General features: G+C 36.6%; 1 protein-coding gene across 1 annotated transcript in view; it reads left to right on the forward strand.

Annotated features, from left to right (window-relative positions):
* Positions 1-15,283, forward strand: part of ANO3 (anoctamin 3) — a 205,256-nt gene that overhangs the window by 136,198 nt on the left and 53,775 nt on the right. The window contains exons 5-7 of the mRNA XM_082761999.1: positions 7,298-7,450; positions 10,024-10,124; positions 14,161-14,205. Coding sequence (XP_082618125.1) covers positions 7,298-7,450; positions 10,024-10,124; positions 14,161-14,205 — 299 coding nt within the window. The remainder of the gene's footprint in view (positions 1-7,297; positions 7,451-10,023; positions 10,125-14,160; positions 14,206-15,283) is intronic.

Raw genomic sequence — 15,283 nt, forward strand, 5'->3', positions numbered from 1 at the left:
ATTGCTCAACAATTATTGTAACAGGCAAAACAGACTCAGAGAAGGGAGATAGGCAGCAAATCTTAAAATTACTAACAAGCTAGAGAAGCAAGAAACAAAGAAAAAAAAAATACCTTCACCCTATCCACTCTCTTACACCTCCTCCCCCCGAGCAGCATGGGTGAAGGGGGATAGTGGTCAGTCTATAGCGCTTCCGTCTCCGCCACTCCTTCTCAGTCCTTCTCATCCCCTGTGCCACAGGGTCTCTCCCACGGGATGCTGTCCTTCCCAAACTGATCTGGTGTGGGATTCCCACAGGCAGCAGCTCTTCAAGAACTGCTCCAGATATGGGTCTGTACCACAGGGTCCATCCCTCAGGAGCAAACTGCTCCAGCACGGGTCCCCCACAGGCAGCAGCTCCCCCCAGACCCCTGCTCCTGCGTGGGTTCCTCTCCACGGGCTGCAGCTCCGGCCTGGGGCCTGCTCCTGCGGGGGTTCTCCACAGGCCACAGCCTCCATCGGTGCAGGGCCATCTGCTCCACCGTGGTCTCCTCCATGGGCTGCAGCGTGGAACCATGCTCCACCGTGGTGCTCCATGGGCTGCAGGGGTACAGCCTGCTTCACCATGCTCCTCGCCACAGGGGACTTCTGCTCCAGAGCCTGGAGCACTTCTCCTGCTCCTTCTTCACTTGGTGCCTGCAAGGCTGTTTGTGAGGCAATGTTTTTTTTGTTGTTGTTGTTGTTTGTTTGTTTTCCTTTCCCTTTCTTAAATATGCTCTCACAGAGGTGCAAACAACATCACTTACTGGCTTGGCTCTGGTCAGTAGCAGGGCCCTTACATAACATGGGGCAGCTTCTAGATTCTTCTCACAGAAGCCACCGTTATGGCCCTCTGCTGCCCAAACCTTGCCACATAAACCCACTACACAGTAATGATAAAATACTACATATTTTAAGAAACCACATATATTTGTAGGATTATGGCCATGAAGCAGTAATTGAAGTTATTTTCACCCAGGTTCAAAACAAAGAAAACAAGAAGGCTCTCCCACAAGTGACCTGTGGAAATCCTTATGAAAGGCGTTGTGGAAACTGTATGATTACATGGATTCAGGGGTAGCTGGACAATGTTATGTAAGAGAAATTCCATAGGATATTACCAGATATATAGAAAGAGAAGCTGAAATTAGCTGAATATCGGGCTAGAAATAGAAGGAAATAGCACTTTTCCTAGTACATGCTCTCCCCTAGACAGGTTTCTTTCTGTAACTTTTATTTGTAACCAGATTAGAGATAACACTTCATAATGGTTTGAATGTACTTCAGACATTGTGGTTTTGCTGCTGCACAGCTCAAGTTGTAAAAATTTGAACAAGTCAACAGGAATTTGTATATTGGTTTGAAAAGTAGCAGGTTTTTTTCACTGTTCTGCCCAGTGTAACAATGTTCAGTGAGGTGTGTATGGAAATACAATTACACGTAGCAAATAAAGCTGTGATATAGAGTAAACAAGCTTGGGAAAGGGATAGTGAAGAATTTGGAGCATCATCCCCCCGTGAACCAGGGGACCGAGAATTATAGGCAGGGGGGAGTAGAAGTATCTGCATTTAGATACCACTTGATCTGTCTGAGAACAGAGTAGTTCATAAGTCTCACATACACAAGCAAATAATTATTTAAGATTTAAAAAATAATAATAAAAAACACAAACCTACAGAGACTGGCAGCCTTTAAGCGTTTGAATGCTGAGTGAACATGAAAAGGTTGCAATAGACAAGTCGTCTCTCTATGTGGTTCTAGTTAAGGGGTTGCCCAGGGAGATGGTGGCATCGCTGTACCTGGGGATGTTCAAGGGAAGGTTGGACGTGATGCTTACGGACATGATTTAGTAGGTGACATTGGTAGTAGGGTGATGGTTGGACTAGATGATCCCAAAGGTCTTTTCCAACGTTAGTGATTCTGTGATACACAGAATATACGTCCACACACAAGGCAGAAAATAAGCCTTTCACCCTTCCCAAAGTTTGTTATTTTTCTTGTTTTGCTTTTTTGTTTCATTTTGTTTAAAGAAAAAAAAAAAAGAGGAAAGAAAAAGTATTCTTATGGAAAATTAGTGAAAAACATTGGAAAAACAACCTCCTGCCCCAGTTCGATTACAGTTATATTATCAATACATTCATTTTATGTTGCATTTTAAGGCGTTCTTGTGATTGCAAAATTTGACTTATAAATGGTTGGACCTGGCATTATTACTCTGCTGAAACTGAGAAATTTTGGCAATTGCCTCAGGTAACCTAAGTAAATGAGAAGCTTTTAGATGTTGCTGGTGGCCTTGCTGAGGCTTCTTTCAGCACAGCTTCATTTTATGTTAAATCAGTGTTGTCAGTGGGGCTTTCAAGCATTTCTATTTATTTCTTATCAAACTTTAAAGTAAGAACTCAACATGTGGATTTTAATTAATTTAATGTCATATTAAGTTCATTGGGGATTGATTGATTAATTTGTCTGATTCTAACTGATCTGTGAATTAGTAATGGAAATGGTATTATGGTCACAGAGAAGTGTGAAACATAGTTCAGGATGTTATAATAACAAATGAGGTTCTTAAGACTTCTCTCCTGTCATGTACCAATCGGATTTCCAGCAAGCTGCTGCCAATCCCCAAAGAACTCAATTTGGTATATTTAGTGCTTCACTGGAGATACCATGGGAATCTGTCATTCCTACTATAGAACACAGCTACTTTTCCCTAACTGGGAAAATGAAAACCTAATAACGTGGATTTTTCGAAGAGGTTGTTGTTATGTTTATGTACAGTTTCCTGTGTTCAGCTGTCCAGATGTTGCTAGATGATGTTTTATAAGAGAAGCATGTAAGTTTCTATTCTGTTCTGTTTATTTTCATCGTTTTTATTCAGTGGAACTGAATCTCTTAATGCTAATATTTTCATTTAGTCCATGATTATTGCTAAAAGGTTCTGCTGATTTCTGAAAAATCTGTCGACCCTACATGGATTATTGGAATGATCATTCTCAGCTCCTGTGTGGCACCTTTTCACCAAGGAAATAACTACAGGAAGGGAAAATAGGGCTGCAATCTAGTGGAAAATCTACATTGCAGTATATCTTTAACTTAAACTTTTCAGTGATATAAAGTGGGGGAAAAAAGACAGTGTACCAATATATTACAATGCAGCGTAATTTTCAGTAATTTTCAAAATTTGTTAGTGGTTTTGCTGCTAATGAAATACACCGAACCTGAAGCCTACCATACCATGTCATTTGCTCTTAAATGCTTCTGTAATTTTGCTTCCTGTTTTTGGAAGGCTTCCATCTTGCTGTTCTAGAATATTTGTTGCCATGTATCAGGTGAAAAGTTGGCAGAAGTTTAATCTACAGAGCAGAATGGTATACTGAAATTAGTGGAATTAAAATATTTTTAATTGCTGTAAGTGGTGCTATTTAAATTAATTGGGGAGAGAAAGAGCCTGTAAAACAGCTATTCCCTGTCTGTAAAGATGCCTTTGCTTATTAATTATAATCTGAAAAATAGTGTCTTGAAAAATCCCACCACGTTGGCTAAATCCAAGGAAATTCTACTTGTACCAGATTTGGATGGAAATGCAAACTCTTTTTATTTCATAATTTTGACAAATATTTACGTTGTATTTTGTTTGACTTTTTTTTTTTTTTTGGTGACAGAAAGATGCTTTTTTTCTATGTTAAATCAATCAGCTTGTTTCCTGTCTCATATAAATGGTGAAATTCATTGAATGAGGTCAGTATTTTGAATTGTACATTTCTGGACTTAAAAGCAATATGTCATGCTGTGTGTAATAAAGATTGAAACAATATTAAAAAAAAAAAAAAAAAAAAAAAGAAAAAAAGGCAAATAATGAAGAAAACCAAAGAATTTTGGAATATCTCTAGTGGATAAGCCTCAGTTAATATTTCACTCTGGTGCAAACCTCTGTCTTACAAACAAGTTTACAGTTCTGTGAGGAAATGCTTCACAGCCTAGATATTTAACTTTAAAGTTCTCGAGTTTAAAGATTTTTGAAGAACTAGGTGAAGTTAAAACTTTGAGCTTGCAAGATGAACTGTATGGCAAGATACCAAAAGGAATATTAATTAAAAAAAAAAAAAAAAAAAAAGCAGGTGGATACTGTTTCTGGAAAACTAAGATGGAAGAGGATTAGAGAGAAATATGAACATTGGTCTGTTTGTTTTCAAATAAACTTTCTAGGTGAAAATCTTGAAAACAAATGAGGTGGGTAAGGACTTTGTACAAAATATTTCTTTCAATGTTTTTCTTTTCCACTGTGCTTAGTAAAGGGTAAAAGAATGAATCTCAGAGCTATTGGCCTAAACCAACAGTTAAATAATAAATGTGCTATTGCCCATTATACCAAAAGACTGATTCACTGCACTAGGTGTAGTTAGTGGCTAATATACTTTGACTGGTACATTTAATTGAAATTACTGCTCCCTATTCTCCTTACACACTATGGAGCTCCTGCAGATCAACCCAAGAAGCATCTATTCACCAGATCAATTATTTTACTGACACAGGTATTCCTCCTAGCATAGGTGGAGAGTGTTGCTCAAGAATTACACTGACGTGCAACTACCCAAGTGGAAGTAGCACTGAAATCCTGAAATCAATGTAGTTTGGGTTCACTGCACGATTGTGGTAAATGGCTGCGCTATTGCACATTTCATCTGTGCATCTGTAAGAACAAGATCCTGTGAAAGCGGTTTGAGATGAACAGATGGAAAATTTCTTTCTACTGACAGTGCAGATCATTATTTATCGAATGCTGCCCCCAAAGATTTCTGTTCAGTGCAGATGAACCCGAGGGCATATTTGCATGCTGATGTTAATCTGCAGAATGAAACAATAGTTCTTAATTAACTTTGTCCTTGCAGTAATGTGTGTTTTTTTTTTCAAGACAGAAGAAAAGCATGTGTTTCAGAACTGAGGGGGGGGAAAAAAAAAGGCTAAAAATTATCATCTAAAAGAAAAGTAGAAGGGTCTTACAAAAGAAGTTAAATTGAATTTGCAGAATGTCTGTACAGAAACTGCATCAGCAGAAACTGTAAGAAATATTCCAGGTCTCCCCCGTGGGGAAATTTTGAGCAGACTTTTCATATGTGATTTTGCTTCATTCGCAGACCAAAAAAAGCCGATTCTAGTCTGCTTTTGTGATTTACTTACACTTCATTGCTGAAGAGCAACTTCTACCCTAAAGAAGCATACTTTGTACGCTTTTCAAAGCGGTCAAGTCATTGCAAAGAGGAGTGGTAGATGGAGGATGTAACAGGTAGAAGGAGTAATGAGGGATTATTTGCAAGCAGCAAGGAAAATGTAACTATGAGCACTTTTGGCACTAATGCTGGTACCCTTTGAGCAAGTTGAAGACAACAGAGTGAGGCCATCTGATTGGTCTGAGTCATTAAAAAGAGGGGTGTCATTAAGACAATGGGTCAGTGATGCCAGTAAAGAGCAGGCCAGAGAATACCACAAATTCAGACTGTAAAAGCCCAGAAAGCTGGGCAAAACTAGGAAAATCCAACAACCCTGCTTTATTGTTGAATTTTGTCTTCCAGGGACAGAATGGTATAGAAACAGGATTTCTGCATTACAGATGATGTCATGTTACTTTTGGCATTTCTTTCTTTAAATAGAAAGAGTAAGAGATGAGAACGAGTGGGCCTGTGTACAAGGATTGTGCTACTCCAGTCATAATTTCAAATGTAAATTGTAGTGTAAGTTGTAAAACATCTTCCAATTTACTTTGAAGTTTGCACTTTTCTAAATAAGATTTCAATGTTTTATCATGTCAGATGTCTATAGAATGGTTATAAAAAGGAGTGGGAGGATAAAAACCTTTCCTCCTTTTTTCTGTGTTTTTGCTTGTATTTTTGTTTATTTTTTTATATTAAAAGAATTAGTGACAGCAAAGCTTCAGGCAAGTTGGACAAAGTTTGGGCTTCTAAATCTCATTTTGTTTTTACATTAATAAAATACATAAGCAGGTATGCTTAGAGAAAGTAACAGATGATACTTTTCAAAACAAACCATAAAAGCATCTGGAAAAGAAAGATGATGCCATCACCAGCTGCTGAGGAGAAAAAGAAGTTTAATTGTACTTAAACTGAAGCTTAATGTATTTAAATAATGATCCTGGAGGTGTGATGATGCAATTTTGTAATGACGGGTGGTCTGAGAAGGATATTTCTTTGGTTTTGTCTTTAGGAGGGGAAAAAAAAATCTTCTTCAAAAATTTCAGATTTTGCAGACAGAGATTTTCAGAAACACTAAATTTGTAAAGTTAGCTGTGAGGTATGTGGGAGTATAGAAAAAGAAAATCACAAACAAAAAAGCTGGTATCCAGTATTTGTACTGCTGATATCACACACTAGCATATGGTTCTGTTTATCAAAGCAGCATGTTATCGTTGGATATAACTCCGAGTTTTATAAATTTCATATCAAACAATCCAAATACAGTCAATTTTCGTGACTAACATCCTATTTGCTAAAAGATAATGCACTATGGATAGATGTCTGGTCGTGCACGTGTGTGTGACACATCTTTCTTAAAACTACCATATGTGTTCTGGACAGTTTTTGTTAAAATGAGTTTGCATTCTCCAGAACTCAACAACTGTTTCTCAGTTTACTTTTTCAAATTTCAAACTCTTCACAGAATGACACCAGTTGATATAGTCACTGTCTATTCTGATTCATGCAAAAACAATGTAAAAATAGCTTTCAGCAGCAACATGTAAAGCAGGGTTTTCCATATCGAGGTCAGAGAATCCCTTGTGTTTACAAGCATGGTGGGAAGGAACTAGACAAGATTTAAGCATTGCTAACATGGCATTAAAAAGAACTTCAGCTGGAATATCCAAGAAAACATTCACATCAATCGTGTTTCTCTTCTAATTTGTTGAAACTTGGTTTAATTTATTTGCCTTTAAATTTTATTAATTCCAACTGGGAAGTAAGTATTAACAGGAGCTCACATCCATACATACTATACAGTAATTTTTTTTTGGGGGGTGCACAGTTGAAAGTAATGGCTAGATTATGATTGTTACAGAGTCATTTTAGTTTGTTTTATTCTAATTGGTTGGAAATCCTGGACTAACAACACATAAGAGCTGTCTGTTCTTGTGACTTGTTCTTTATATAGTCATCTTGTAGTTATGTGGACATTTCCATGCTTTAGGAAGTGCTGTGTTGCAGGGAATTCATGACGGTTCTGTTCATCTTTATGAATGACATGTCTACCATATTTTTATCTTATCCAGACCGATGCCATGGCATCGTCAGGCCTCTTCTTCAAAGATGGAAAAAAGCGCATTGATTATATCTTGGTCTACAAAAAGTCAAGTCTGCAGGTAGAGAAAAGAAGCACGTTTGAGAAGAATTTGAGAGCAGAAGGGCTAATGTTAGAACGAGAGGTGAGTTTTGTAGCTTATGTGGTATAAAGCTATTTATTTAGGTACATTATAAAGTATTTAAAATACTGTCTTACTTGATTGAATGTATAAAATTCCTGGTGTCTTACAAGTCTTTGCGGTCAGGCTGGTCCCTCTGCTTAATGCTATTATACTAACAGTTGTTTGATAGCATGTGTTTAACATGTTAACCTGCTCCTGCATGTTTATATGCATATGTGCACACGCACCCACCCAGAATAGAATCAGTTTTAAATAGGAGCAGGTTTAGTGCAGTATCGAGGGAAACTCCCAGCTCCTGACACATACAAAACAGAAGAAGCGTCAGTAACCCATATTGTTTCTTTAATATATAACCTCTGTCTTTCAGCAGGATGCATGGCATTAAATCCCTCTGTATTTTAAAAGGGCTAAAGATGTCAAACTAATCCATCCCTAGTTTGTGTGTCCTAATCTGCATTGTGCTCTTTGAGCTAGAATAGTTTACAATTTAAGTGCTACTGTTCAGGCTTCTAAATTTTCCAGAATACACTTGAAAACAAGTAGAATAATAATAATAAATAAATGAAAAGCTAGCCTGTTATTCTGGTTGTATTAAGAAGAAAAATCTGATTTTGTATCAAGTTTCAGTACTGTCCCCCTTTTTCTTTAAAAGCTGAAACTCCTGAAGACTAAGAACTTCAGGTATTAGTAGGGAATTAATTTTTTTGTTGTTGCTATAAGGGAAGAATTTTGTCATCTTAATTCTTATCTATAACAATTTATTTTCCCCAAATTCCAAGTTAATGTATGATTAGGCTTCTAATACATTTGCTGATACTACAGAGATGAACGTTTCTTTCTGTGTGCTCACAGTCAAACTTCAAATGAATACTAAAAACCAAATGTTCTCTGCTCTGTCAGACAATTATGTTATTTTGTTTTGTTATTTGTGTCTGCTTCCATTTTCTTTTTTTCATTCTTTCTGTGTCTTAGTTTGAGTGCTGCTCTGTATTGCACTTCGGTGTGGATATTCAGGAATTTTCATTTCCCCACTGCGAAATGTGAAAAAACATTTCAAAGTGTTAAGTTGTTGCTGTTGTGGTTGGGATATCAGTAATGAGAGCATTAATATAAAAATGAAGGAAAACAAAGTCAGGAAAACAGCCTTGGAATTCTGCTGTTTCATGAATTACTTAAAAAGCAGATGTGTATTTGCTCTATCCTGAAATAAGCTCCTATACTTCACGTGTCTTTTATCCTGTTTTATTCTGCTCTTCAGCTCAGCAGAATTACCTTGCGTGTTCCGTATTAAAGCAATGAGGTTTTAACTGTTGGAAGTCCTTGCAAGTACTGGCTGACAATAAAGCATGTTAAATATTCATAAGTAACTGACCTAATGGTATTGTAAAATTTATTTTTAAGGTTTTAAAAATTGATTGGAGTCTAATAGAAAAAAATAAATATTGGGATGTTTACTGAAATTAGAACAATGCCAGCTGGAATCAATTCACAAGCACTGACCTTTCAGACAAAATATGTCTTTATAAGATAGTAATTCTACATATCAGGTTATTTAAATTTTTACAATATTGTTTTTTCCACATCTTTTGCAAAAAAAATTAAATCCTAGAAGCAATATTTTAGAACTATGACATGACATTATGTCACTAATAGGTATAATTTTGAACATTTAAAATTGTATTAACTCTTCAATTGAATTTTCTTTTATCTTTACTTACCAAACTGTGTGTTACTTAAGTTTTTGGGTGGCTTTAATCAGACTCACCTCTACCAAAATAATTACATATAAAAATGCATAGAACCGTAGAGTATCCTGAGTGGGAAGGGACCCACAAGGATCACCGAGTCAAGCTCCTGGGTCCCCAAAGTACCACTCAAAAAATCAGATCATGGGTCTGAGAGCGCTGTCCAAACACTTAAGGAAATATAGCTGGGAGAGGAGTTTAAAATTGAAATATTGATTAAGAAAGATAAATTTAGGAACCTGTAATGCTGAAATTCTTGTTTTGTGTTCAGATAAATACATTACACAAAACATTTGCATCGAATATTACTTGTAATTTTCTGGAAGTTCTCAATTCTTACAGAGATGACATTTATAAGTTGATAGAAGGCATCACAGTTACTTCACTGTTCCTGGATTTTCCATTTAGGCCAAGTGGGACCTGCAGACTTCCCTCAGCTGTTCTTGTGGCTCTTACATTCTTCTTGAATGGGACACACATTAAATGGTCATGAAATGGCTCATCAAAAATGATTTTTGAGGGGATGTTTATTTATTCCATGTCAAAATGCTGCATAAAGCCTTTCCCTACTTCTGCTGTGTTTATAAGCAAAGATCTGTCCTACGGGTTCCTTTTTGACAGTTTCTAGGTTATTCATATTACAAGATTTGTGGAGGGGTTTTTATCAATTTTCCTTTGTTCGGGTCAGAGCACTTAAAGTATTTTCAGATCTGTGCAGCAGCTTCATGCAGGAAAGCAGAATTTGCCTCTGAAGAATGCTTTTAGAAACTTGAATGCCGTGTGGTTTTGAATTATTAATATGTGTTTATTTGTTACCTCTTTTTGCAGCCAGCTGTTACAAACAGTGATATCATGTTTGTTAAAATTCACTGTCCATGGGAGACTTTGTGCAAATATGCAGAAAGAATGAACATCAGGATGCCTTTCAGGTATTGCGGAAACCATTTTAAGGAACTTGTAATTTAGTACTTAAAATATTACAGCTTTGTTACTTACCTTAAGGCTAAAATTCAATCCACTCGCTGCACTGTGGTCAGGCATGTTTATATTTTAATTTAGCGAGATGAAAAGGAAAGAGGAGAGTAGAAACAAAAAATAGGTACTGTTCTTTTTCACGTTAGCCTGTGGTATTTGTTTTCAAGCTTACCTTCCAAGTCAAATCAAACGCAGACTGTTAGAAAGTATTGTTAATAGTTGACACGGTAGTGAGAAATCTCAAATTCTTGGTCCTTTAATGTTCCTTTGCCAGAATAATAACTTGACCTCAGTTCCTCATCTGTGTGCTAATCAAATTCTATTGTACCTATTTGCAATAAGGAGTGTAGGACAAGTTAACCTCTCCTGTAATAACACAGATTTTAGAAGGAGCAAGTGTTCCTTTTCAACTCAATTAAAGCTGTTTTTGCAGAGAGAGAAGAGCTTTGTTGTGTGCTGTAAACTTCACTGGGAGTCAGAATGGTAACTGGATGCTAAAGCTGTGTGACTCATGGAAAATACCCTTACAGAACTCCTTTCTCACTTAAATTGCCAAGTGCTCTACCTCTTATGTCCCTGCTGACTTGAGCTATCACGATGTGGCTCTCTTGAGTTAGTCCTAAGCCAGAAACTTAGTCATTGTGAAGCATCCTTAGCTCAAAGCTGGTTTTAAATACCCAGTTTTATACCAAGTTTCCACATCATTGCATTAAGTCCTTTCCATTAAATAATGTGTTCAGTATCAGTCATCTTCTGAATGCTTAAGTATATTATTATAGTTCCCTTTGAGCTTCCCTGGTTTGAGTAATTCTTGTTTATGTTTTAAATATAGAAGTGTTTGTATATGTGTATGCATGCAAACTAAATTCCTATTCCAAAGAGTTCTTTCTTGCTTTTAATACTTGAAGTCACAAATGATAGCTTTTAGCAGTGGTTTGAATTCTTCCTCATTTTATTAAATCCATAGATCAGCAGTGCCCTTCAGAAAATACTGGTTAACTTTTACACTACTTTATTTTGAAGCCATTCTTAGTTGTTGTGTTAGTAATTGACAGGTAAATATATTCTGTCTTTTCCAAAGTGTCTGAGCCATGTTTCTTTGGTTTTGGGTTGATGCTTCAGCTTCCTTCTATCCTAGGCATATCAGATACACAAAAAGTAGTCAAAATGCTAAATTCTGTTGCTTGACTTTGTTAGTTTGTAGAGTGAAACAATTACCTGGTAGGAAAGAAAGAAGCCTGCTGCCTACCTCCAGCTCTGTGAAAAGTATGGAATTGATCACCATTTTTTTGTGTCTTGAGAAAAGATTTAAGAAGGAATTAAAACGAGATTGCAATGTCAGACTTGTGTGAATATTTCAAATAAGCTATTTCTTTCATTTCTGTACTTTTTAAAATAACAATAAGCGTGGCAGTTTTATTGTGAACACAAAGTGGACACAGATTTGAACAAAGGTCCACCTTGCTTTGCCAGCAGCCAGTCTCAGATGTTTAATACAGAGGCAGAGAAGTATTTCATGATGCCCTCTGGTTCCAGAAATCTATGGTTTAGAGACTTTCTGAGACAGAGCTTGTCTTCATGTGTGTTTTTATTTGCCCCTGATGGCCTTTGCACGGATGTAAAAATAGCCTCTTGTGCTTCCATTACAGCATCACACGGTCGCACATTTTGTAATTTCGTTACATGTTCTGGCAAAAGCACTATCATTCACTTAAGTATTGAGCTTACTTATTTAAGTTAGCAAGGCATATGGAAGGCATATATTTTTTTTTCCTGAGGTAACTATTTTCTCTCTTCAGTGGGTAGAAGAAGCTTAAATCATACCATTGTGCTGTAATTGCAATGAACTAGTGCTCCCTTCTAAGAGCAGATTATTTCTCTTCAGCTTTGTCTGATTTATCAGCAGCTTCTTTCTGTCTATTTTGGATGCGTAATTTAAGAAGAGAGCTAACCTTCCCTGCAGTGCTTCAATGCAGTACACCCTTATCCTCTTGCACAGGGTTGCAAAATTTTGGCTTTCAGCTACACTCCTTAAAATATCAGTACCACGTATGAATAATACATGAAGAAGAAGTCTCCTGAATTATACTCATACTTTTTAGCATGCTCAATCTAGGAATCGAAACAAAATCAGTATTCTTATTACACGAGAAGTATTTCTGTTACTGAAAAGTAACTAATTTTTTTTGTCTGACCAAGGGACTAACCAGCATCCTAGAACTCATTTTTAGCATGGCATTATGCCTAAATGTGTTGGCAGATACATAGTATGCGTCATATATGCAATCTAAGATGGAATCTCAGTGTTTCAATTACAAAAGGAAATTTTCCTAGCATTTCAACAGATTACAGTAATCACCGTTGCTGTCTATATGCATTCAAATAGGACAATGTTTAAATTATGACTGCATTATACTTTGATTTTAAATAAATTTAAATATGTGTTCTGACAGGAGAAATGTAACTGTGATATGGTTCTGAAACCCAGACAAAAGTTTCATTGTACCAGTGTCTAAAGGAAGCCCTTGTGAAACATAAATTATCAATGGGTATAATGAAGAAAAAATATGTTTCTGTAGCTTAGCTGGACCCAATATGTGCAAAACAGCTAAGGGTGATGAAAGGAAATGAATAAAGTGTTTTTTCAAATATCTGATGGCAAAATCCTGTAAAAATTCTTCATTATTTCATTTAAAATTCTGCCTAGTGGTACTAAATACCAGGCTGCCAACAGTCTACAGACTGGTAGATAACTTTGCTATGACCACTTACTTTCTAGGCTCTGTTTCCTTTTCACTCTTTTTACTATACTCATTTTGTTATTATTTTAATATAAGTAATGCACCTTAATGAATCTCAACTACTCTTGAGATGGGCAGTTGCAGATCTTGTGAACTATGCTGGTTCTGGGTTAAGTTCTCCTCTGATGGAGATTTCGTTGGCTAAGTATCCAGAGTGGAAGTGCCATTTTTGTTTGTGTTACCATGAAGGGCAGGGGAAAATAGCAACTGACAACAGGGTTAAGCCCTCATAGTAATGTATCTACCTAAACTTGTTTTAATTACTAATAAAAAATAAAATAAAATAAAACATGCAGGAGGAAAAAGGGTTTAGGTGTAAATATAAAGTATGAATTGAATTAAAAAAGGAAAAAATGTCCTGGTGCCAAACTTCACTGTCCCTGATGATTGCCATGGTAAAGATGCAGATACCCCAAGGAATCTGTAGGATCTTGGCCTTTGTTTAGCTGAAATGTGGCGGGAAAGGGTAGAAGGAGGCCAGAGGAAAATTAAAAACTGAAACAAATTATGGAAGGTATGACATTGCAGCAAATATGTCTCTATATTGTTTTCAAACAAACTGTACTCTGAAGACTTCACTGGCAATTTCTGATATTGTTTCTCTGAGGTTACTGTGACCAGTGAATGGTGGAGAGAAAAGAACCGTAACATAAATGTGTTTTGTTTCAGTTAGTGCTCTTAGATTTGTAGGGCCACATGTTGTTCTTCAGTTGGATGCAAAAAAGCCAAGCGAAGGGAAGGTGATGGTACACCACTCCAGAGAGTGAAGTTGGGACCTAATGGTGCTAAGTGCTTATGGTATTAATGCGCAGAGTGCATAAAGCATTTATTAGCGTGGGAGTGCTGGTAATTCTTCTAAAATTAGTTCTATGGAATAAAAAAAAAAATGCTAAGAAAGATGCCATGAAATGAATATGAGCATGACAGCATTTGGTCCTTCTCTAATGGGTGTCTTGTGAATGAATCATGGATTAGTTATTGTTATTAGCTACAATGCAAAGAAGTAAATCTTACTCTGGAGCAAACTTTAAACTTGAAAATATGTGAGGTCACAGTATTTTAAAGTGCTTTATTCATCTTTCTATGAATATGAATGTTTTTAAATGTCCAATGTTCTTTTATGATGTATATGTCCTTTTCAACTGTCTCCTGCTTGATTATTCTCAGCTGATTTCTGCTGTTCTTTCAGGAAAAAATGTTATTACACTGACTGGAGGAGCAAAACCATGGGCAGGTTGGTGGGTGATGTGTAGATTCTAATTTTGTCAAATAGTCACCCTGCTAAAGAAAATCCATTTGCAGTTGTAAATTTATCCAGGAAACTTGGAAAATTAGATTATTTCCCTCAAAACTCAAAATATGTTAGCTCCAAGTGCTAAAATATTCATCTGTAACAAGATGCATTTCTCTAAAGCTTTGCCAGTTCTTGTTTTAGAAATGCAAAAGTGTTTATGCCAGGAAAAAAGTGGCCCTTATCCTGGCAGCAAAGATTTAATACTGGATCTATCTCTACAGTTACGTCTGCTGTTACTAAGACATGTTACATTAGTGTGGAAGATACTTTTGAGTGCATGTCTTAAGTAAACTCTGGTAGTCAGCTATTTCCTTAAATGCATAAATGTAACTTTTCTCATGTGCATCCTGTTGATCAACTGCATCGATGATGCCCTGAAGGCTGGTTTGAATTCTTATTTGATAGCTGACAGTTTGCTGCAGTGAAAGACTTTTAACTCTGAGATTTCATGAGGTTACTATCTTCTAAAATATCTTTCAGTCTGTCATAAATGGCTTTCTTTCCTGAAAACCGTCCAGCTATAGCATTTAAAGCCCAGGGAGCTAGTAGTGAGTAGCCAGGCTAGGATGGCAGGGCTGCCAAATGAAGGCCAGTGCACACAAAGCTCACCTGAACCTGAGGCTGCTGCTTCGGTGAAAGGAGCCTGGAGGAGCTAGGATGGGGGGATACTGTGAGCTGTAACTGCTCCCTCTTGCTCTAGTCAGGCAAAATGAAGTTTTGTAAATCCTAATTACCAACAGAAAAGATGAGATTTTTTTATTTTATTGTTTTTTACGTGAGGGAAAACTCCCAAAAGAGTTTTCTGTGGTTGGTTTTCTTGAGATGAATCTTGATTACATTTGATTTAAGTTCTCCCATTTTTACTTTAGATGATGAAGAACTCTCGTTATTTCTCAGGAATAATTTATATGGTCTCACGGTATCAGTTTGCAAGATAATGTTTTAACAAAAATAGACAAAGCACTGCTGAACATCAAAGTAAGAAAAAACTGCATAAGCAAATAAAATATATTAAAAT

The sequence above is a fragment of the Aythya marila genome, assembly GCF_965140915.1.
Source record: "Aythya marila genome assembly, chromosome: 5".
Taxonomy (NCBI): Eukaryota; Metazoa; Chordata; class Aves; order Anseriformes; family Anatidae; genus Aythya; species Aythya marila.